This window comes from Varroa destructor, unplaced genomic scaffold, assembly GCF_002443255.2.
Source record: "Varroa destructor unplaced genomic scaffold, Vdes_3.0 BEIS01000001.1, whole genome shotgun sequence".
In the NCBI taxonomy this organism is placed as follows: Eukaryota; Metazoa; Arthropoda; class Arachnida; order Mesostigmata; family Varroidae; genus Varroa; species Varroa destructor.
Genome location: NW_019211454.1, coordinates 54,682,674 through 54,707,639, shown reverse-complemented (window position 1 = coordinate 54,707,639; position 24,966 = coordinate 54,682,674). Strand labels below are relative to the sequence as shown.

At 42.4% G+C, this 24,966-nt stretch overlaps 2 protein-coding genes across 10 annotated transcripts in view; one reads left to right on the top strand and one right to left on the bottom strand.

Annotated features, from left to right (window-relative positions):
• LOC111249096 (uncharacterized) overlaps positions 1–24,966 on the top strand; it is a 110,068-nt gene that overhangs the window by 23,189 nt on the left and 61,913 nt on the right. Inside the window, exon 2 of one of the 4 annotated variants that reach the window (XM_022802487.2) lies at positions 11,528–11,683. The exons of 2 other annotated variants lie outside the window; for them this stretch is intronic. The gene's annotated coding sequence lies outside the window, so the exon portion shown is untranslated. Of the gene's footprint in view, positions 1–11,527; positions 11,684–21,640; positions 21,826–24,966 lie in introns of those variants that run through there. One more of the 4 variants, XM_086986609.1, reaches the window with a different exon arrangement.
• Positions 16,204–23,495, bottom strand: LOC111249110 (uncharacterized). Of its 6 annotated transcripts, XM_022802517.2 has the most exons (7): positions 22,337–23,494; positions 21,472–21,623; positions 19,370–19,469; positions 18,982–19,059; positions 17,299–17,376; positions 16,828–16,975; positions 16,204–16,523 (listed from the first exon to the last, which is right to left on the bottom strand). In XM_022802517.2, exons 2-6 carry the CDS (start codon positions 21,547–21,549, stop codon positions 16,857–16,859), a joined length of 453 nt encoding a protein of 150 aa, XP_022658252.1. In that variant the 5' UTR covers positions 21,550–21,623; positions 22,337–23,494; the 3' UTR covers positions 16,204–16,523; positions 16,828–16,856. The 6 variants fall into 6 exon arrangements, with proteins under 6 accessions (XP_022658252.1, XP_022658261.1, XP_022658233.1 ...); XM_022802526.2 differs by lacking the exon at positions 16,204–16,523 and having other exon boundaries at positions 16,592–16,975; positions 17,299–17,370; positions 22,337–23,495; XM_022802498.2 differs by lacking the exon at positions 16,204–16,523 and having other exon boundaries at positions 16,592–16,975; positions 22,337–23,478.

Sequence of the window (24,966 nt, the reverse complement as noted above, 5' to 3'; positions counted from 1 at the left end):
CTACACATAAAGGGTGAATTTCCAAACACCTGTATACCGTTAGATACCCAAACACTGTGATGTGCTTTGGCAGATAATGTATCCTTCAATGTATATGAAGAAACTCGATGATCCATGCTGCTTTTTCCTGATGGCTAACCGCCGAGATCTCAAATAGTCTTTTAGTTCAGCGAAGAACAATTAAATTTTCTTGTTTGCTGTATCACACGAGCTAGATGAGACATAGTCGGTTTCTGCCTGGATGGCTCCGAAAGCACACGTATTATTTGCCTTCGAATTGTCGAATTCATAAACAATATGGCTCGCTTGACAGAAAGAGCGACGGCGAAATCAAGATGCGAAGTATGCGTGTAGAACCCTGCAAACGACGGCATCGGAAAAGGTCAAAAGCGGCGTTTTCTTCCTATAGATCCCTTCTATCGTACCGTTGCGCTGTCGTGTCATTCTATGGGGTCGTCGGCAGAGGCATGCACATTACGCGAAAAGATCGTGCACCATAGGGCTTACACGGAGCACCAACAAAATAACAGCGAGCAGCCTGAATCAATCCATGAGCCACAACGGGTAGACCGTGGAAATTCCTCACGTATAAGCCCCACGTATTTCCCTTGAAAGAGAAAGCAGAAGCTAGAATGTACAAATCTCACATGATTTTTCTCTATTCTTCCCGTTCCCTATTTCTACCCTCATGACTATCTATGCTGGAAGCGTTGTGGTCCTAACCCTATCACACGATTCGTACATTTACATCATTATAGAAAAAGCCAAAGGAAACTGGTAGGGGGCACGGGGTCAACAATGTTATACCGGAAAGTTGGTGATAGTACAAAAACTAATACAGAGAGATAGATAGATATAAAGAAAAAGAGATGCGGCGGTTGACGACGGATGCTGTCAGCGGATATGGGAAACGGCCGGCACATGACCGACTGTTATTGTATGTGTACTCATTAATGCCTTTTTCCTCGTTTACCCGGCTTGCCTAGCTTACAACTTGCCTAGGCAGATACTTGGGCATACCACCCTTGTATGATGTATAAGGTGCAGTAGGACCTGTAAGAGATCCAGTTTTCCTTGGCGATGATACCTCAACCGCTCAAAGCTTGAATGGCTCTAGCAGCTGAGGCGGAGCGAAGCGGGCTTCGAAGGATGAAGAGATACATAGAGACGATGAGAACACAGTGGCTGAGAGTCAGGAAACGAACCACGTTCACTCCAGCTAACGCGCGTTCTTCACGACTACTACCAACGGCGGGCGATTTTCTAGGTTGAATGAATAGGTAGACAGATGTAACGCGTGAGTTATAGATGAACTGCAAGCCATAGATTAGCGAGCTAAGACAAAGGCAGGAGGATTCAGAAAAACAGAATGGGAAATAGAATAAAAACATCAACTCACTTATTCGGTTCTGTATGACTGACATACCTGTTATATTTTCATAAAAGCAGACGACACGGCACTCACATATATGCGTACGATGCACTCATCAACGCATATATATATATATATATATACATGGGACTTTGGTGAACGCCGGGAACTAGGACTGAACACGTAGCATGCAGTAAATGCTTCAATGGTGGGCTTAAGAAAGTGGATCAGAGACGTCCTACTTCAGGTGCACTTCTTCAAAGGCTTGTGTAGCTTCATGTTTGTTTAGCAACGATTCCCGCCTAATAGCTCCACGTTGAGGCGTACTTTCGGTCATTTTTCCGACCTGCACGTCAGATTTGTGGATGCTGTAGAGCAACCCGGTTGCTCTTGTGGATAAGTTCGAGGCCTTTCTAAAGCACTAAAGCTAGTGTTATTTTTACTCGATAAGATTAATAGCAGGCCGTGGGTCAATCTCATTAACTGTCTTCGTTCTAAAACAACCTTACCTCATTCTAAAGAAAAAAAGCAGCTGACAGATAGGATGGCCCATCTGACCTGTCACGCCTTCCGGTTTGCCGCAAAAGTTCGCCAAGAGTTGCTCTGCCACATACTTGTGTAATCAACATACCGATGTAAACCTGCCCATTTCCAATATATGCAAAAAAAATGCGGTAAAAACGTCGTTCTAGTGAATAAAAAAATTCCGAACTCTACGAGTATTGTGGTATAGATTTTCCATCAAAAAGGTAATCCATTAGGTACACATTATGAAACATACGGTGCGAAAAGGACCCTTTTACATTCAAACGTACGATATCGGACATCGTGTTTTAACCTTCATCGAAAATGTTACCTTCGAGGAAATTGCAAACAAGCCAGTCTACAAGTCAGGTCACATAAACACTGGTAGGAAACAAAAGCACGACCGTATGTAACTGAACAGAATGCATTCTGAAGTTGTTTTGGGCCTTCACTGTTCAGTCATGACTAGCGATTACTATGTTAAATCCGGAAACCTTAACTAATTGAATTGGGCTTCACAAATTGCCTAACATGTATCAGGTGCCTACTTAATTTACCAAAGCTTTCTTGAATTATGCCCATTTTTACATGTTTCATATGTCACATGTTGATTACGTTATGTTGTTATGATGATGCTGACACTACGACAGAGACATATGCAAATATAGTATCAGCTCAATTGGATTCGTAGAATTTTTGCTTAAAACAGTGTAAGTAATCGAGCGAGCTTTCAGCCTAACATAGTGTTGCCCCTACTGCTAACACGACGTTTGCATGACAGGAAACGTGGTTGCTTGAATAAGTGTATCTGGATTTCCACCCATCATAGAGAGATCATGAGCTTGTCGAACACTGATGGTTTTAGCTTGAATATTGAATATAATTTTTAAGTTCTCGTCAACTTTCTGCATATGTTCGTTCTTTTGTTACGCTTGTGTTATATATTTTCTTAGAATGAAACGTCGTTCAGAGAGAATGATCTTTCCTCTGATTAACATTTTTCCAAATACTAGTATCTTTCCTTTTTCGCGAATGATGTCCACAGAGGCTGTTCGCCCGTCGTAGTTCGACGTAATCGCATACTTGGGCTGCAGCAGAGTGAGGCTGAACGCAAATAGTAGAACACCGATTTCCCATAGGGAAGCACTGATATCTAAAGTACCCTCAGCGGCCGCCTCAACTCCTATATTTCGTTCGATTTAATTCTGGTAAATCCTGTACACGTGGTTTTCTTTACTAAACTTGTAACGCGTCGCTGCGGCCTTTTACTTTCTAAGCTATTCTAAATAGTAGCTCCTTAGTATTACACGTAACACATCCGAATTGAAATTTACTTTGTTTAAATAGTTTCGCCGCTTTGAGTTTTCCTGCGGCGGTTACCGCCATTCAGATACTTTTAGAACTTTGCTTTAGGTTGTTGTACCTCCGATGCAGTTGACTTTAAAGTTGACACTACGTCTTGTACTATCGTAAGCTCATTGATGTCTCTAATAGTAAATCATGAGTTCAGTTTGCCCTCGGCTGTAAGATTCATCGTAGCTGTTTTTTATGAAGAGAATTTTTCGCGCTGCCATCTGGGAATCGAAGGATTCATCTTGCCATCCGTGGTCAACGAGATTTTTTTAACTTTGACATCATGATGGGCAGAACCAATATTTGCTGATCTGATTAGAGTGTCAAAAGTGCCAGTGCTTTTCATTCCTTGCTCCGATCTGAAGTCCGACGCTAGCGGTTAGGTTCCAAGGCTGATCCGAGAATTAATCCCATTTATCAGGTTCAGGTAGCCAGCCAGTAATACGGGCATTGTGCAAAATGCCACTCATTACGTAGGCGCATGTGGCCTAATTGACCACTTTGATTTAGTCATATATCTCTTTCTGGTAAATGCATACTCGAGTTGTTGTCCATAGCCATTGCCGCGTATTCCCGTTTCAGCTGCTGATTCGCTTGTATCATGATACGGATTAGTTGTGACCATGCCTACATGGTACGTGATTCTAGTATGTGTAGTTCAGTCGGAACGGTAAACAGAATATGGGGTTGCTGGTCTGTTTCGACACTCGATTAGTCGCTAGAGGCCAGGGCAACTTGATAAGAGAACAACTTCAGTGAAAAACGGAAGACAGTTCTATGCGGTACTTACAATAGTTATGTTTGAGATACTCTACGCTGTAGAAGCATGAATTGGAAGGGTCGAAGATCGCCATTCTAAATAGAGTTTTCTGTTCCTATCGCTCGGTGCAGGATTAACTATCTTACCTAGGCATCGGGTAGTAGAAAGAGCAGGCACGCTTTGCTTGCTCGGTCCCCGGCCACACAGTATTCCTTTGCGCCTATCTCGGGGTATCACGTGTGTCCCAAGAATATTTTAATCTGACTAATGCAATGATCCCAGTTAAAAAATAAAGACTAAACAAGTTTGACTTGAAGTCCGATAAAACATTTTCAGAACCTGTCATCTTTTTGGACTATGTTTTTTTTTTGCTATTTGATATAAACGAATCTGTGTTGAAAAAATTTCATAACTATCGCGCGTAGAAAAACTGCAGTTACTTCTTTTGGGTTCTTATTTAGTTTAGGAAGAAGCTAGGTGAAGGAACGTCGCTTAGCCCTAATGTGCGATTGTCGTAAAGACCATTATCTATTGAATTGACTACTACGTATTTCTGGGTCGTTTAGAGAACAAATGAGTGGAGCTCATTTATAACAGATTCCATTTCCTTGTTTTTCAGAGTTTTCCTAACGTTTCCATATGTTTCCTTTTCTAATAAACGCACTTACTTTAAAAGCGAAGTTCGGATTTGGTTCCCAGTTTTAAGAAAATGACTTTTGGTAGTAGTCCGCTGTCTGAAGTATGCTATCATGTATCCTTATTGCGGCCTAATACGTTCAGGTCAAACCATATATGTCCTAAATAGCTAACCACACAGGTCAGTACCAGTGGTCGATCGTAATGAAATATATGAACGTTATGGCTACAAATAAAGGAGCCATATCGATATTAAGCTTTCGTTATTAAAACCTGTTTTGGCGCAATGAGCTATATTACTTTCTAAATATGTTTTAGGGTTGTGCTCTAGGGTTGGTTTGATTCGTCTGCCAAGTAGTGACACTGCAGTAGCAAAGGTATGAAAAACTCAGCTTGTGTTAGGGCAGAGAGTTATCTGCCCTTTACTCAGGATGATACAATGCTCGTATAGTTCCGCACATACAATTAACCACTTAGCAAATGTTCGTCCGCCAATTTGCATGAGATTTATTGTTCGATTTGGCAAAAATTTCCGTACATTTCTAGGTAGAACTCAGCGATTTTTGGTAGAAACATAGAAGGAGAGTCGTAACAGCATCATGGTCTTTTCTTCCTACTGCAATTGTTGAAATAATATTGATAAATGCGCTCATCATGATCTTCCTGGTGCAAACACTGCAGTTCTGCGCACTACAGAGTCACGTATAGCTAAGCGTAGCTCTGTAGACAATAGTTTATTTATAGAAAATACTGTATTTGGTCTCGTTCGCTGAAGGAAAGAAGATTACAATTTAGTGCTGTTGGCATCGTTTAGGTGAATAATATCGTTATAATTCTAACCTGCAAATGATACAGCCCTATATCTGTAGTAAACGACACATACGACAACTGTCGGACAAACAAATCTTTGTAAAAATCGCTTTGCTATGGGAAGATGTCTTTTGCCATTACAAAGTCACAACGCGTGCTTACGTCGTGTGTGCCAAGGAAGCCTTGAGTTTTTGTATCTATGGCAAGGCTGCACGTAGGCCTTTTTCGTAGCTACACAGAAGACCGGGTCAACGAAGGTCCCGTGAGATAGCCACATTGGACATCAGAGGAAGGGCTCTAACCGCTGGAATGGGGCCAAGTTCGTAGCTGTATCTTTTGCCAGCTACTTTGTTCCTGTACAGACGTGCTTTTAATGTGTATTTGTTTTGTCAGAGCATTAAAGGCATGGCACACGATACCTGTGGCAGCCGGCGGTCAGGTTAGCACCATCTGCTGAAGGCAATATCAGCACTGTCTGCCAGCTTCATGGACATGAATCTCTGGAGACGAGACTATAAACACATGATTTCGTTCCGTTTGCCTATTCACCGTTATCCCGACTTCACGCGCGCAGAGGGCACGCAGCTATAGGTATGACATGATGCCGAAGAGCGCCGTCTGCTAGAAAACGTTACACTTGCTACTTGTGTGCTTATACGGTTGTGAGCGTCGCGGAATGCACATCTATGTATACATGTGTCGGTGTATACCGGTTGGTGTATGTAGGTAATGGTTTCTACGATGTTAGTAAATGCAACTTGACACTCGAAGGAAACGTTGAAGAGAGCTGGAATCGGACTACGCATGCTAACAACGATAGTATCAGTGGCATCTGTCGTCGAGACAAGTTCTTGACTGAGATCCAGTCTGATCGAAAAAAATAGTGGGACAAATGAAGGTCGACGACCAGCTTACGGAAGCAGATTGTGGTGAAGTACGGCGCAGACCCATCTCATTCATCTCATGGAATAAATAGAAAGACTAAGGACATGAAGAAGAGGCAAGGATCCGTAGGAAAAACTAGAGCAGCGGTGGCGGACTAGGTCAGACGATTTCGGGGCCATAAACGCTCGCTGGCACAAGGAGCCTTGCACAGAGGGTTCTAGCAGGTCCGTATCGGTCTGCATCTGCTAAACCCTGCGTGATCGTCGTAGATATCGAAAGGTTCACAGGACATGACCAGTTGGTGCGGTATAGCTTTGAGCTCAGCTAAGCCCCTTTACCGGCCACACCGAAGATCCCACCCAGTTACAAATAACAAAGAAGAAGTGCTGTCAAATGTTGACACGCCGAAGCTTTTCATGCTGCTTCGTATGCATACACGCAAGAGCACTCACGCATCGTCTGTGAGGGCTTCTACTTCGGTGTGAGCTGATCTGTTAGTGACTAGCTGGGCCGAGAGATTGCCTTCGCGCTGAATTAAGCTCCTATAAGCTGCTCTTGGAGGAGGTAAACATGTTTTTGCAACACCTGATGCCTTAAGACTACATCGACATCACTGCGGGAGAGACACGTATTTTCAATTGTGCCGAGTTTCTTTTGTCTGGTCTAGCCACACCCGTGGTATCATGTGTTTACTCGACACATGACTGCTTAGGAAGCTGATTGGCTAATTAGTTGGCCGATTGTCCGGCCGATTTGGCTGCTATAAAGCTAGTATCCTAAATAACTTCTGCTCAGCCACTGGTAACGACGCATTTTATGGGTTGGATATGTAATAAAATAATCTTAGAAACTTCTTGTCGATTCTCACGATTACAGTATAACACGCGCGCACGTAACAAGAACGATACGATTGTACACTTTATTGTTATCAGGACGTTTTTGTTGCTCTTTGCATAAGTACGGCCGCGTCTATAGAAATTCGAGCGTTTATGTTTAATAAACTTTAATTTGTGTTTCTGTAGACATACGTTGATATACACGTTTCTATAAAAACAGACAGACAACATTGCTAGCAGGCGACAGGTTACTAACGTAGGTAAATCGGCCGTCGTCCTATTGCCATAATTCGTGCTGAGCAGAAATTGTCTGCTGCTGTTGCTGTTCATGCGGAGCAAGTCAATCGTAGTCTTCTGAGAGACTCTGTGTACTTTATACACTCCACTATATCGACGTTCCTGCGTAATGCATTCAAGAGCTATGAGGAATAGGGCAAAACTTAGGCCTATTTTCAACGCATTTGCGCTTTTCATACCCTTAGTTTTTTGCTGTATTCTCATTGCGTCTGCGCTGAGTACTGAAACTTATATGTATGTATGAGAGTGCATTGAAATTTTAACAGCAACGGGCAATGGTAGTGATGGGAAACGGCCGGTAAAAGCAGTACGCTGTCACGAGACCCATTGCTTCGTTGCTTTCCAAAGAGTTCCAGCGACGACATGAAGTCACCAGACACGAACGTCTTGTTTGATTTTCCCCACGCAAATCTCAAAAGGTTTTGCACTTTTATAGGCTTCCTCCGTTTTCTCTGTGATAAAACAACCTGTGAAGCCTGCGAAAAACTTTTGTATCGATGCGTCTTACTTGAATCTGAAATGCGGCGCCAGATTTTAAAGCGCCTGCTTTACCTGTATCTGAAAATCACTGAGGCAGGTAGCGTATGATGTTTTTAGTAGATGTCAACTTTAGAAGTTGTAGATATTTTTAGGGAAGAACCTGCGAGTAGAGCAGTTTTCGCCTTTTCTATTCGTAAATGTTTTCATTGGCTGTCAGAGGCTGCTACGTTGCCAAGAAGACTACCGCGTAGTATGTAGACACATCTGTCACATTTTTTTCCTCGAAGCTTAGTATATAACATTGAATATCCTCATTCCTAGTAACAATAGGCCCTGTGTCCTTGTAGATACCTTCAAAGGACCTTTACTTTTCGAACTTATCACTCTGCCGCACATGTACACAAAAAAACCCCTGAACGACTGGGCCGCAAATATCTGGCATAGAAGTTGTATTCATCGAATATTTTGGCTGTGTCAAAAAAGGAAACGCTTGTAGAAAAAATAAAATTCAAATCGTCTGCGTATACGTATTAATTATAGTCATGTTAGTAGGCTACTCTAATCAACACGTTGTTGGTCTGATTTGTTATTGTTTTTGTTATTTTTATGCTGTTTCTAGTCCATTTTCTAGATTGTCATTATGGTGCCCAAATTCGAGCTAATCTCGTTTCCCATCTGATGACTTCCTGGTTCACTTTGCTGTGTCTTGAGCACGTGCTTTTCTATCTTCAGAAGTGTACATTAAATGAACTTTTCACTACGACTTCGCCAAAATGTGCGGATCGTAGTACCGCGACGGCGGATCCGAGAAACGGCCTTAGAAGCAATAATTCCGTACTGCACTTCGTGTTGCGTTAGTAGAGGTCGTGTTATAACCCTTCACAAAATCGCAGCTAGTGAGGTAGATACGCGTGTAGGCTAGTGTTGCGGCAAGAAGGTGCGCCTAACGAAGAGGGACGGACAGAAAGCAAGCAAAGCTTTAAGTTGGATGCGTCCCTTTACAGAAATAGGTAAAAGTTAAGTGAACGATCGTAAATGGAGTATGTGCAAGCACAATACTCCAAGAGGTTTCTTGACCTGCAATCTGCCCTTTCTCACTTCACTACGACAGTATGCTACGTCATAGCCACTGTGATCGTACTTTTTACTAGCCAATGTTTTTTCAGAACATCACGAGAAAGTAAGAACTATTGCGAGGGTCAAAAACAAACTACAACATGACCCCCTTGTTTAGTAGCACCTCGCTGCCTCGATGTATTGCTGTGAGTTACTTTACTCTACAACACACGTAGCACCTTATTACTCGCCACAATGGCGTCGCTTTACAACAAGCTGCAGGCGGCTTTCGTATCCCAGGAAGGCGCCTAGGAATGGGGACGCATACTTACTTGTCTATCCCGGCTAGGAGCTAGAAGCCCGAGTTCAAAAATAGAGAGAAAAGGCTAAAGAGAACAGCACTTCTGGTGCAGAAGCGGACGCTCCCATTGGAGTCAAAAGGGGATCGTCATGAAAGTAACGTACTGCTGTCCTTCGGAAAGTGTGCGCAGGGGCAACAGACTGGAGGTGGGGCTTAACATGAAAGAGCGTTACAATAGCACTACTGCAAGGACAAGCGAGTTCGACGAGTCAACGGAAAAGAAGAGCAAAGGAGAGCGGCTGCAGCAGCTGAGGAAATAGTCTTGATGGGGAAGGAACGCAGCATGCCTGCACTGAGCCAAGTCGGCTCAGATGTATTCATCCTGGACGCCGAATCGAAAGGCTAAAGGTGACCAAAAACGTTACCACTTCAGGAGTGACTACCGCCGTGTCGGAGTGCTGCTGCAGCACCGTCTTGCCTAGTAGACTTGCCAAGCTAGAACGTCATCGCCATTGGGTTTTCTGCCGTTTCTACTTCTTTGTCAGGAACCTGTTGGCATTATTACCATGCGAAACAATGCATCCAACCAAGCGTGGTACTATGTCGCGGCGGTACGCCTAATGGAGTCTCTGAGGATAAAGTCGGCTTGCTTAACGTTAGAGGGCGCAAACTTGCAGGAGGCCAGAAAGAGCCAGAAAGAGAAGGGGGCACGCGAAGTGGCAAAATGCATTTAAATGTTATTTGCATACATATTCAATCTTAAGTGTACGGTTTTAGTGCATGGATGGAGTAAACTGGTAAACGAGTCATTAATTTTTATACTTACAAAGAATCTCCTAACAAAGGCTTTAAGAAAGCAAATTAGATATAAATAGGAGCAAACAGAGTTTGCCTAAAGGCTAGTTAAATGGATGATATTGGTTAAATAGAGATGTTCTACAAAGTCGCAATGGGAGCGTCTTCAAGCAGGTTTTAAGTTGATTCCACTTATTGGCACTAGTGGCCTATACCAACAACGTTGTGACCATAGTAATGCTAGCTAATAGGTCAGTTGACTACCCTGTTCCAATGCGAGGTGCTATTCATCTTTAATATAAGATTGAAGCGATTAGTAGTCGTACACTCCACATATTCTATAGAACATAATCCAGTGTTTGTAGATGTCTATTATAATGGGGCGAGCGATTGCGGTACGAAGCTAACTCGAAATGGAATTGATATAGCCAAAATGAGGAACCTCAGGTTCATTACGGGGAACACCCGACCGTCGAAATGTCTAGATTAAGTTCTCTCTCTCTCTTTTTCTATACACACATTTATGTATGTTCTTATGTATACATTCGACTCCCTCACGGAAATAGAAGGCTCTGGCGTACCACAGTTCTAATTTGGAGCTCTTCTCAGCTTTTTTCGTGTTCGTCTTTCCACTGGGTAAAAGGAAAGGAATTGATGTTTATAGGCTGACGGGAACGAGGCCTAAACATTGGTCCTTCAGTGTGCGATCCAACTAGCTGAGTAAGAAAACTGTAGAAACAAGTAAAGTCAGGCACTGGAATAGAGGAAAAAAGCTTGAACTCATGCAGTTGGAAGTTCGGGCTGTTGGCTACGATGCTGAGCCTGCGCGAGAGAGTAGAACGGAGTGAGGAAAACGAACGAATGAACTGCCGCTTTTGCTACTCTTGGTGCCAAGGCAGTTACACGTTGAAGTGCACAGAGGCGGAAGGTGCCTATAGAGGACTTTGAATGGTGGCGCAGTAAGAAGAGTAGAAGTCGAAAACGAAATTCGTCGAAGTTCTCTTCAAGCTTGAGTTGAGAGCAGGTCGTGAGAAGTTTGCGGCTCCAGCATCACCAGTAGCGATGGCGGTGACGCGGCGATTTCACCTTGGCGCTTTCTTCACTAGAGACGACAAGCTTTATCGATAGGGTAACCAAGCGACAGTGAAAACGAAAAAGGGCTAAGACGCAAAGAAAAATAGGAAAGAAAGCCAAGGGAACGGAAGCTAAGGCAAACTAACACGCTTTTTTCGTTGCACCACTATTCGCTGCTACCCACAGGCCGGGCCTCACCAATTTTAGCTGGTCAGTGGTTCCAACACAGAGTCAAATATAGCCAAGCCTTTTCGCAAATAGCGCTGAACGATCGAGTGACTCCGTTAGCAAAACTATAATACAGCACAAATTGGGGGAATAATATCTAAATAGGCTTTCTTTTTCAGGTCAAAACTTCAGGAGCTTGGACAACTCTTCCGACTCGGGCTTTCACATGCGCTACCACAATTAGTTTGTTTGCTCTTATATATCATCAAATCATTTAACAATTAAGACATAAGGTTCGTGACCCAGCAGAGAAGTGACCAACCTCGTGCTTTTTGGTAATTATGCATTTACTCCTTCCGGTTGTTAGCTCTCCTAAAGAGAGTTGACAAAAAGCGTAACAGTCAAATTGAAGTATATAACGAAACTTTTTATGCTTATTCAGCTGCCGCAAATATGAGCAAACTGTTCCTTTGTTGGGGGCTCATTTATGCACTGTGTACACCCCCCAGAGGAATTTCTCAAACGGTATAACTTTCCTTTGCTGTCAACTACACCAAGTGCATAAATTAGTTGTCTTTGATGCCTTCTCATAAAACTAATGACACTAACCGCAAATGTGTCGGGGACCGCATTTGTCTTTGTTTTCTTCCCTCCCTCGTGCTTCTTCGTCAGACGATCTTTCCCGTGACGGTGTGTATGTAGTGCTGTGATCGGAATGATGTTCTAAGCAACGCGACATTCGGCATCTCCTGCAGGCTACACAGTAGCAAGCTGCTTGCTCTGGGCTACTGATATTATTGCAAGGAGACTCTGCCGTAAGCCAGCACATGCAGCCATCCAAACGTCGATCGAGTTAGAACGTAGCTGCAACAGCAGCAGCCATCGGTATTACCTTAGTACATCCTGCTCTTTAGCGTCTTTTTTTGCCCTTGACCCTAAGGCAACACAATCATAGTCTCGGAATTTTCAGAAGCTGCGATTTCGTCGCCTGCCTCCGTCCCACCGCGTGTTTTTTTTCAATAGGACTTTGTTCTGCTCATGCCAGACTATGTGCATTGGCTCGAATGCTGCTGCAAGGCGTATGTACTGTGTTGTTTTATTTGGCCATACCATTAGCATCCAAAGGCCATCGCCGACGTTCCTCGTTTCTCTTCTTGACTTGGTCGCTGGACCAGATACAAAACGACTGCAGTCCGATCCATCTCGCGCGAACGGCACGGCTAGCAACAAAATGAAAAGGGTTTGGGGTACACACGGTTACAGCATTCTCGGTCAAGTGTTGCCAAAAATAACGAACAAGTACTAGCACCGCGGCACAAAAAGTTTCAGACATATGCATACAGAGAGGTACGGCAACAACGACAGCGATAGCGATGACAACAACAATAACGTTTGCAAACGAATAAAGCGAAAACCAAGAACACAACAACGCGACGGCTTTTACAGTAAGCGGTCAAGGTCAGCGTGACCGCAGACGATGCGGCCCTCCTCGCCTGGTCTCTTCCACGTTTTTAAGCTTCCTTCCCACTCCTCTGATGGCGAACTTCAGGGCAAGCTACTGTTGAAGCCAGATTTTGTTGCGACACTCATCGCCTTGTTGCTGTCGTTGTTGTTATTGCCACTGTGACCATTACACTGGTAGAAGCTTCCGGTTCTTAGTTTTTAGCTTCCTCAAGAGCTAAGTGGCGCTCTTCTATCAGTGCAGATTTTCAAACGGATCAGTCTACCATTGAAGGATCAACAAAAGAAATTGAGTCTCAATCTGGTAGTGTCATCCTGTTGGAAGAAGCAGGGCAGCTTAAGAAGGACTCCTGCAGAATTTGTTATTTTCGTGATTATCCTCAATCTATTTGTACTCTCTGTCGTTTTAACTTCAGCAGAATAAACAACGGGTGAGTATAGACGACGTACAGCTCCCATTAGGTGTTCTCCATCCTTTAGATTTGTTCTTCTCCCACTATGCTAATGCATGTACACGTATGTGGAAGCGTGCTAAATTTAAATCATGCAAGAGGGCCCAATGACTTTGCCACGATGCTGCGCCTTAGGCAAAAACTGCGCATAGCAAATGTATATGGAGCCCGAGCGCATGGAAACGTGAAACGCAACTCGTCTGGCCGCCTATTAAACTGGATGTTAAAATTGCACTAGTGATATTATTTTTTCTATTTCTATTCTATTTAGTATCGCTGACGCTTTATTCTATGTAAGTCCTTTGAATCACCTATTTTTAGGTTTAGCCTCAAAAACTTGCCGTCATTCATCATCTAACCGGAGCGGGCCTTCCTAGACGCGAAGGGACCAAAAAACAATATGACAAACATAAGCCATTAACCCTGATAATACCATATCTTCCTCAATTCTTTAGTTTTCTTTCCTGATTTTAGTATTTAGTAATAGTGTTTACAAACGCTGAAATTCAAACTAGCGCGGCATACTCGTCAGTTATGGTTACCATGGCGACGCGCTTAAAGAGACATATATACACCGTACACAAGTGGCGCTTGTGGGTCTTGTTTTTGCATTTAATATCTTACAAAAAAAGAACGTACGGGCAGATAGTTAAAACACACGCCCACCCACCCGCTGGATATGTATTTGCTGTTATATTCAGCAATAGTAGTCAGGTGGTTGTGTTCTCTCTAGCTGTGCTAGATTTTTTGCTTTTCTAGCTTTCTGCTGTTTTCAAATTGGCGTTGAAGAAGAGAAAAAGCATTACATAGCTTTAATATAGAATATTCACGCGTCCGATTAGTTGGCTGTTGTGATATTGAGAGGTATCGCATTGAGTGTAGAAACTTATAACAAACTGTGGCTGTTGCACGGTGATACTGCATACATTAAGATCACACAGCCCTTCTTTTTATCATTTGCCTATTTCTGCATAAACAAGCACAAACGAAGCCTAGAAATACGATGTTTATATGACTAAACGTCCAAACACTCATCGGACACGTCAGTGAACTGCTGATAAGCAATGATGTTGGTACGGCTGTCGTAAGCACTAACTCGCGCAGACGGGTATACAGGAAGTAAGTTTTGACAAATGGTGGCACCTTATCATAAATCTGAGTAGTGGTGTCGTCGTCAGTGTCGACGTTTCCATTCTAAATAGACGTTATATAATTCTGTTCGCCAATTTTGTTTGAGATAGCGGCGCGATTAGTCTGCATGTACTTCGTACCAGTTATGTTACAGGGCGCATGAAACAAGGACGCTTCAGAGTGCCAAGATACTTTAGCTATGGCACGTCCACGAATTTAGAGAACTTTCGTTGTTGGGATACTCAGGGGCATCGTATCAAACGTAGAAGCTCACAACACTCGTGTGGCCATTAGTAGGTAATAATGCATACATCAAGATTTCACAGCTTTGGCGGCCATCGTTCGAAGCTGCTCCTCGCTTACGCCATTGCTTCTTCCCAAAAAAATCGAGTATTATGGCGCAAATGCCACTGAATTCCCTAAAGCTCCGAGGGTCTGTCGCAGTGATGAGCTGCTGGTAAGTAAAAGTGACTGGGCAGCACGTTCTAATAGTGCTAACAATCGGTGTATGCTAACTTCTGTAGGCACTTATGTAGAGGTACGTAGGTCCGCGCTTGCAATATCTTATTGCGAAGCGAACATTGCCGTTGGCGTCTTCAGTATAAAATGACGCCGCGCCTTGTTATCAATTTCAAATTTAAATGAGGTTCGATTTGTGGTTAGTTCATGGCAGTCACGTTGCGAGGACAGATTAGAGCGTAGAACAGGTTGCCGTGAGTGTTTTCTTATGAAGCAAATAATTTGTCGCTGAGATGACGCCAATGTGTGTCCGTATGTTTGAGAAGTTCGTGTTTAACGGGAGCTAGGAATAAGGAATCCCGTTGCTTCAAAGGACTGGACATCAAAACTATCACTTGTTATTGAACGATTCGTTGCAAGGATTTCAGGTTGAAAAGGACCTGCATGTGCGTGTGTAACGGCAAAATGCTATTACGCCTAATAATTGTCGGACTAGATCTTAAGGTGAAGAGCCTCACATTTATCTTGCCAGTGGCCAAGCTGCTTTCTCAAGCGCCTGAATTAAAAAAAAAGCACCTGAGGCTAGATAGAGGACTCTTGAATACTGCTTACCGTTTGCATATGTGATTATATAGAGATAAATAACGACAGTCAGGTGGGTAGACGGCATCTGTGTGCTGTACGAAACTAAAGCGTTTAGTTGACTAACATGTACGTACGGCCGTACCTCCTCACAGTACCGTACAGGTGTCTGACGGCGGATCGTTATAGCGATATTTAGTAGTGGGCACGATCCTGTGCATGAGGCACATACAGTGTCACGCATTCAATGAAACACAATGCATACGGCGAAGTTGCTTAGAGCACAATACTAAATTCAATGTAATTAGTTAGGTTAATGATCGCACTATATGGCTATGGGTAGTGTTTGCTGGAGCCATTTTTATGTAGGTAAAAGTTATGGCCCCGAAAAGTGATCAGTCACGCTATCATTTTACACATTTAGTTTTTGAAAGACATAGCGACGTCGACGATTACTCTTTGTAACTATAAGAAAATATAATCTAAACACGAATAATTTTGAAACAAACGTGCCAAAGGGGATTATTCATAGCTGAAGAATTCTATTTCTGTGCTTATAGAGTATGAGATAATGAATCCAGAAGAGGAGCCTTGATATAAGCCCATTTGGCCCCAGTTGAAAGTTCTCAGCGCTTACTTGTGCCTGGAGTTGTGGACCTGTAACAACTTCTTCTGCTACCCTACTTTTACTCAACATTTAATGCAAATCGGCTCGACAAAAAAGCTTACTTGACATTTGGTATAATTATATGCTTTAGTCCGATATAAATACAATTTTATTATAACTATTATAAAATAAAAGTGCGATAGCTAGTCCAGCGATAGGCTAGTTCAGCATTTTAGCACCCATATCGCGGTGAATTTCAGTATCTACATCTTAATCAATGTGGAAATACTTTTGGCACAATTTAAAATCAATACTAGTCAATTTTGTTGTCTATTCTTAAATAATACTTTTGCTGATGCAGCCTGTTTTGCGTAACGATTGCCTACTTAAAGATACGATTTTCATTATAATTAAATTACTTCTGTTTACGAATGTGCCTTAAAGAGCGGAGTGCGTTTCGAAGCCTTCCTATGCATAGTAATCCTGAAATAGAAAAGTACATCTTAGACTAAACGATTAGATTCAAGCATGGACCCGGAAGAAACAACAGCTTGTTGAGTGTTACCATGAAATTATTTTTATTATAATATTATTACATCATATATAAATTCGACCGGCGACAACTAATTATATACAAGCGACTGGAAGCATTGTATTATGCAAATATTGCCTGAATAAGGAACAACATTTACAAAACAACGACCCGTTACAGTCTGACTCAACCTGCGATCATCAGCGAAATATCCAATCGGAACGGCTGGTTAACGAAGTTTATTATCGTCATTACCATGCATCATATGTCGAGCGGTTTTTTTTTTACCATCCGTGTCCATAGGCTAACGGTGCGTATTTCTTGGCAGAATGAATATCCCCTTTGACCTTGACCGGGCCGTAAACAAGTGATCTGTGGAAACCATGGCCATGGCCGTCCAATCCTGCATGACGAACAAAAATATTAAATAGACAGAGGGAATAAGGTGGCTTTAGATGAAGTTATCGGTTACCGTTTCGAACCAAAAAAGTAGCTCTCTTTTTTCGATTTTGAATTATGGCGCCATCACTTATTATTTCCATATCAACACGTCCTTGGACTCACTTCCTTTGAGGTATAGCATCAAGAAATTTGCTCCCATCGGAAATCCAATCAGAACGGGTTTTGAAATACTACATTTCTACGAATTGGAGTACAATTGACGAATCTAATTCGGAAAAAAATTATAATCAAGTAGGATTTACTATATCTATATCGTTCACGTACCAAATCCATGCCCGAGGCCGTGACCGACCAAGATTGGAGAAATTTTAACGGAGTAGCCTGTCCCGTGGCGGCCTGTAACTAACATTCCTTTTACGGTAAACTTATGACGATTGTGAGAACCAGTAAATAAACCCTGTTTGCTAGGCGCCCACGCTGTAAAACATAACCATATCTAATGTCCCTATAAATGCTTAAGTATTAAACATTAGTAATTGAGCAACGATCTATTCGTATGACCGAGCTAGACAACAGGAAAGCTTAATGCGTGCCTACTGGCTGACGTTAAAAGAAAACAATAAATAGTCTAGAAAAGTCACTCACCTTTTTACCACTTCACAGTACACTGACCATATAATAAGTTACCCTTTAACAATTGTTACATTTAGTTATCCCACTGGCACCAACACTGATACACCAATCTCTTTCCAGGGGTTTCTAAAGTCTGAGAATAACGATAACGACCAGCCGGCCGTCAACTCCAAAGCGATACCCAGCTAGATATTTATTCGAGACCAGCCAGTCATGCAAAACTGTCTGCTATTTTTCACTAATGTGTAGTGAAAGATATTCTTGATCGTTAACTTCATCCGGATTCATAACTGCTCAACAATATGACCCTGATCTAACAATATGACATGCTGCGTAATGAAAATGAAGAAAAAACGCCTGCGAAACGTCGGTCCTGTTGGACTCGGCAGGACAACAACGAAAGTGGAGCGGCTGCTGCAATGCTGAAGCGACAAGAAAGATATCAAGGCGTACGTTGAACTGCGTTCGTACATTAACAGCCTCATCTGTTGTGAATATTGTATCACCTTCCTTTAATGTTTGTCCCCATGGGAAAACGACTCAAGCTGAATGTTACACGGATAGTTTTTTCGTACCGCTGAAATAACAGCGGCACGCTAACTAGAAGTAGGCACGGACGACGTATAGAAGAGCGAAGCTGTGTTGCTGTGGCACGTCTGCGCAGCATTCGACGGTTAGTTGTCAACAGGCAAAAATCGATTTTCTATCGATTTCAGAAAGTTAGCAAGAAATTCTGGGCCAACCCATTCCACTTCCACTGTACTAGATGCTAGCTCTCATAGATGCACCAAGGAAGCATCGATAAGCACAGTTTTTACTAAAACGTCAGACTGAGTCCTATCTACCTAAAATTGAACCGCTGGTTCGTGACGGCTTGATGTCTTTTTTTTTTTTTCTTTTTTTAAATATTAGGCTAAGTAATTCAATCAAAATATGGATTTTTGTATTGCAGCCTGCGAGCCGACATATCTAGCTGTATTGAAATAACACAAGTACACAATATGCGTCGTTGAAGTGCCAAGCAAAAAGGCGAAAACACTTGGAGTAAACGGACCCGAATCGTACTAAGCATGATAACTGTAACGCTATTGGATAGACGTATTTATACAACTGAAATACATTTACACGAGATTATCTTTACTTGACGAGACAATAAGCTCCTTTGTAAATCTTGCTTGTACGATATCAACTCTAAATGAAGACAGCTAGCAACAGGTATACGATGTTAGAGCATCCACTCATTATCGAACGCAGACTGTGTGTCCTGTTGGGCACATCATCAGGAATGATGCCTTATGCGAAAAGAAAGGCCAACCTAAATTAATTGCGATGCCGGACCTATCTATTTATGTAAGCCAGCTCGTTGTGACCTACCGAATCCTCCGTGACCAAAGGAAACTGGCGTAGCAACAAATCCGCCGTGACCACCCCCAATGCTTCCACCGTGGGCGCCTAGAGGTTAGAAAGCAAACGGAGATAGATTACGATGTCTGTTGACCTTAAAATGAATTGCTTCTGAATTTAGCAGAGTTATGTAATATATATAATACCAAGTTGGAAACGTTTTATTATTCATTTCATATTTAATAAGCAAAATAAATATCTAATTACTTTCTAATTCCTACTCTTCATGAACGCGACATATGGTATATGATACTGAAAGCTAACTAATACAGTAAACGTTGAAATATTTGTGGAATACTCATATATATAATCATTTCGTAAATAGCGAGCAGGATATTTAGGAAAATTGGTTATGTACCTCCAGAACCGTGCCCGCCAAGAGATAAACCACCAAGTCTGCCTGTATACGCACGTCCAACGAGAGCCAATATTAGGCCTGACACGATGGCCAAAATTTGCTGCAATGACCAAAATTCACCAATGGACAAATATTATTCGTGTTTTACTTCCAAGCCGTTAGCTATTACTTTCGATGGCTGGTTTTTAGTGTGAAGCAAAGTATGTCTACGCCCGGATTCAGCCATCAACAGTCACGTACTTCTAAATTTAGCAGGCAAATACGTTACCTACTGCACTATCGCAAGGACCTAATAATTACATAAGAAATCCACGTCAGCAACGAAAATGCTGTTAGCCGACGTAGAGTTGGTTCTATCGGAAGTGACAAAGGGAGCCTTGCATAGAAGTGTTTATACATTTGTGGACAAACAATTGGCCACCAAAACGATTTCCCATTAAATATACATATATACGCTTAATCGATATAGGCTCAACTAACCAGTCGAGAAGTTTCTACATTGAACGTTATGTGAGTGCACATATGATCTGCATAACTTTGGACCTCGAGGTTCCCTTTTCGAAATTTTTCAGAGCCAAACAATGTAACGGTTGCATGTATTTTCCGCTATTACTATACGTCACTATACGAAGATTACGTGAAACAATTTGATTGTAAATAACAGCACAAAAAAGACAATAGTGATCATTGTTTTGTATCAGAGATTGGAATTGCTGAAACAGGATTGCACGTAGAAATACCTGAGCTTTCCAAGTAGCACCCGATGGCGTATCTAAAATCCGGTATTGTTAATCAATATTGTGGTCAACATGGTGCACTATCGCTATTTTAGTGAAGTTTATTTGCATATTATGTTATTTCTACATTGCCTAACTGGAAAGAGGAACGATATTTCACTTATAATGAACTGCAGATTTCTTCGAAAAGTACAATGTCGAAATAACAAATTTTTTTGAAAAACTCCCCAACGAAATGAACCTGTTTGTATTATACACAGATTTTCTAAGACAGAAGAATTTGTGCGTAGCGAATCGAATAAACGGCTATCGGAATAATGAAAATGAAATTTGTATAAATTAGCATAATCTCTGTCAATGTCTATGCAGTACTTTCAAAGATCAAGGCGAGCTGTGGTAGAGTTTGCCGATTCTCCCCAAGCCGCTTATGAACTCTGATTTGAACGGTATGCGCATGTGGTAGTTCTTGTTGCTCATAACGTACCAGTAATGTTTACCATAAATATATGCCCATTGTGAATTTTTTATATCGTCTTTGATGAACAGCCAAACATATCGCTTAGGGTGATAATAAAAATCGGTAGTAGAGTTTCTACAACGGTAGCAATTTCACCGCAGGTACAAGTATCTGGCTTGGCACCCCTATAATTAAATTGCTCACTACAGCAGATGCTATAAGGGCGACGACGCTCGAGTGAGAAATATCAAATTTTTTACATATAGCAATTCTGTCGAAAATTAAAAAACAATGCACAGTTAGCCTATGTTGGAAAGCGCTAATGGCTAAATTTAATGTAGATACGGTATGATCCTTCCTCGGAGCTAAAAATATCGCAGAGCCCAACAGGTTTGCTTTTTTTGCAATAAAAACTATCTCAAATCTCAACCACACGTCACTCCGTACACATGCATTAAGGTGAGGCTGGTTAGACTCCTAACCGGCAAGTGCTTGATGCTAAACCTAAAAATAAGTGATTTCGACGGCCCTTTTTAATAATATATACACCTAGTAATGCTGAACATGAAGGAAAAAGATGAGGTGAGCACACTGTGTGCGGAATATTCTGAAGTATAACGTCCAAATTAAATAAAAACCGCTACCGTCGACGTTTTCGCTTTGTTTTACGATAGATCTACGAACTGGTAATGACGTTTGCGCATAGGGTATCACAATACGGCACGAGGTCGCAACATGATGTAAAATGTCGCGTGAGAGTAACAATCGATTGGTTATTGATTTGACTCGGATTTCCAATTACGTATTAAGTCGGCCTTGTTGGAATATTGCACAAATGTGTAATCGTATAGTGTGGCTATAAGCACAAGGGATTGTTAATGGAAAATGTTATTGGTTCTCGCGCTCACCATTGGCAAAGTAATCTGAGTAGAAGGCCAAACAGGACGGCCCACTTCGTAGAATTCTATACCGATGAATATACACATAGGACGCCTTTGATAATCACGCGCATCCTGTTTTGTCAGGCCAACCCGTCACCAGACCAGGCGGACACATTTCACTAAATACACAAAAGTTTCGAAAAGGGAGGAGCAAGTGAGCTTTGCAAAGCTCACTTAATGGGAAAGCGTAACGTAATATGGACTATTTGCACGCTAGCTAATATCATTACCGCACTCGATATTAAAGTATACGCAATGAGCTGGCGAAATATCAGACAATGTGGCAATCGTCAATATAGTGAACATGAGGCTTCGAACAACGTAACGTATTTACTTTACATAACATGGGTATATTGAAAAACGATACTTTTAATTTAAGGAAAAATGACCGTCCGTTTTCTATTATCTCTAGCAGCCCCAAACACTAGTTTATCAACGAGCATATTCGTGCTACATGATCAAACTAACGAGAAGCTTTCATTTCAAAATGTAAAATACCTGTCATGCCATCTGGCATTTTGCCGAAACGACAGAATAGAACATGTCATCATCAGTACGGTGCGTTATTTACCGTACAAAGTATGAATAAAGACCGACTTCGTCCCGTCAACAAAGTTTGAAATTACAACGAGTAGCAGCCAATGTAACAAGATAATCCGACGATCGTTTTGCCACAAACTAATCCTTGTCGGTGTCTTGTCGCTCCGATAGAATTTCAACAAAGCACATATATATATATATATACATACACATATACATATATATATATATATATATATTCATTTGATAAGACACATCGAAGAGCCATTGGGACGTAGCAATGCTCACTTACACAGGTATTCATTTTGGACACACTTTCAAGTTCGTAAGTTCCTTGTACAGGGTTGTTCTACACTAAAGTTGCCTATGTGGCACAGCCAATACCGACGCTGCCTTTCCGCAATGACGCGCAGACGCTCATACACACGTGGTGTCGGATAATGTTTTGAATAATTGCCGATTCGTTTGTGGCTTCGCCGAGGGTTTACTTGGGCTTCGTCGCCCGGTGTGCATCGGTTTATATCGTCGGGGAGGTGATTTTTGCGCCCGCAGTACGCCCTGGGGGACCAATCACCGCCAACAGTAACAGCATCAGCAGTGGTTCGGCTCGCGCACCGATTCCCGCCGTCAGGAAAGGGTGAGAAGCGCGTAGAATGAACGAACCAAAGAACCCTGCCTCAGGCTACTGTCTCTCTCTCAAACACCGCGTCGACGGCAATAGTAGCAGCAGCGTTATTATAACGGCGACCCTGCGTCATAAACTTGCACGCAGAGATGCACACAGCATGCCAAACATGCGACTAGTAGTAATAGTTGGAGTGCTACAAGTGTTATTACGATTTTTCTTGAACGTCCAACAGCTCCTGCTGCTAGATGGACGATCAATGTTCGGCCGCTAACAACGACAACAAGCAAAGCAGCAGCTACAGCATAGAAAAGACATTTATGGACACACTGACGGCAGAATCCCCGATCCGGTGGTGACCGACCGTCGCTGTGTGGGCATCTGGCCGTAGCGACAACGCCGATCCAGTTCAGTTACCATAGAAAATTCAGTGACAACAACAGCAGTAGCAGCGGCAGCATCAAACGGACGCAAGCGAATGATGCTAGAGAACGACTTCATCGACCCCAACACCGCAGTCTCCGCCGCCACGACTAGTAGATCGCTGGTAGCAGATAGGTAAAGTAACACAGGAAGCCGTGAAATGAATCCACACCCAGTGCAGATGCCGCTATCGAACGAACCGAAGCTGATGGTGAAACGACGGTTACAATCTCTTCGACTGATTATTAGCTTGGCTGACTGGCCTCGACAAATCGGCCATCCGAATGTCGAAATTTGTCGAAACGACGTTAGTGATGATGATTAAACTGAGGCATGGCAGAACGGCTACTACAGTTCAGACAGCGGCCAGCCATCTACTTACAGTCGATAGGACAGCAGCGATTTTTGAAAGGACGTAAAATTTGCTCACGGGGCAGCTATGATTCGACGATTGTTACTGCTTGCCTCGAGCTGTACATGATGTATACATAGGCCAACATGGCTTGCCTGCCCCTCTTCTCCTTCTTGTAGCGATTCGGTACGACGTTGATACATAGAGGTCGCAGAAAGACCTATACAATACTCACAGAACCGTATATTTTTGTCTAAATTACATTTAGGAGTATCTATAACTCTCTTGACATATATACATATATGTATATATGTCAATGTATATATATTATATATATATATATATATTACGACGACGTGTGAAGTTCCCACCATAATAAGCACTCAGAGGGAACAAATATTTTAAACTGTTAGCGTCCTAATAACGCCTCGAGAATCCACACATATAGCAATTTCTACTACTATCGGTCTTTTTTCCATTTTCAATAACATCAGCAGATAGAGGAGATCATAAATCGTAGAGCGGCGGCTACGTTGAGTTTATCGATTCGTTTGTTTATGTATTATATCGTCACTGATTACGTGACATGTAGCATTAATAACTCGGTCATTTGCTACCTACGCATAAACTATACGTATGCAGATCTCTGGCGAATAGAAACTTCAGTAACAGCGTAAACAGTATATTGATGCAATACGCGGTGTGAGCGACTCATTTCATATAGCCGCCGCCGAACCGAAGGCTGGGTAATGAGTAAACAGCCCATTACTATTAATGTTGAAATCGATATCGACTATAACATTGGAGCTTGTGCATGTCTTCCATCTCTGCATATTGATCTTCGCTCCCGATAGCTATCAAAAGCCACAAGAAATACGCTATTATTACAACAGTGGCCTACAGCTCCCGGGCCGCCCCTTCACCTTTTAAATGAAGACATCAGTTTCTTACTTTATTGTGATCCCACTTTTTCACAAACATCCCCGCGCGCGCACACACACACCTCTACCAAAATACAGTTTGATGCAATACAATATTTTTTCCACCCTAACCCAGCTATTCGGTCGATTGGCTTATCGGTGCTTGGGTTGCTGGCGCAAATCATCCGTCATAGGTCTTCAGCAAATAAACTAGATTGTTCTCGGTTTTTGGTTGATCCAAATCGAAGTAGTCGGTAACGCACACGGGTCCACGGAAAAAATTGATATTGGTAAATGGAACGGGAAGCAAGCTACAATTGCAGATTATACGGGTACCTTATTTGGCCTTAGTAGGAATTCCATGTACACAACTCGCAGTAAATAAACGTTCCTTAACACGTGGCGTTACTCGCTTGTACAGGGGACGGGCGGGGGGTCCGTTGCCCACTGCTATAGGGCTTCGAGCTGGTGTATACAGATGGCGAATATGACATGAACACAGTTGGATTTGTTACGCATCAGGGACACTGAGCGACATAAAAGGGGGATAAAAGGAGAGGAGTCGCAGCAGCAGCAGCAGCAGCTGCTACTATCGGACGAGA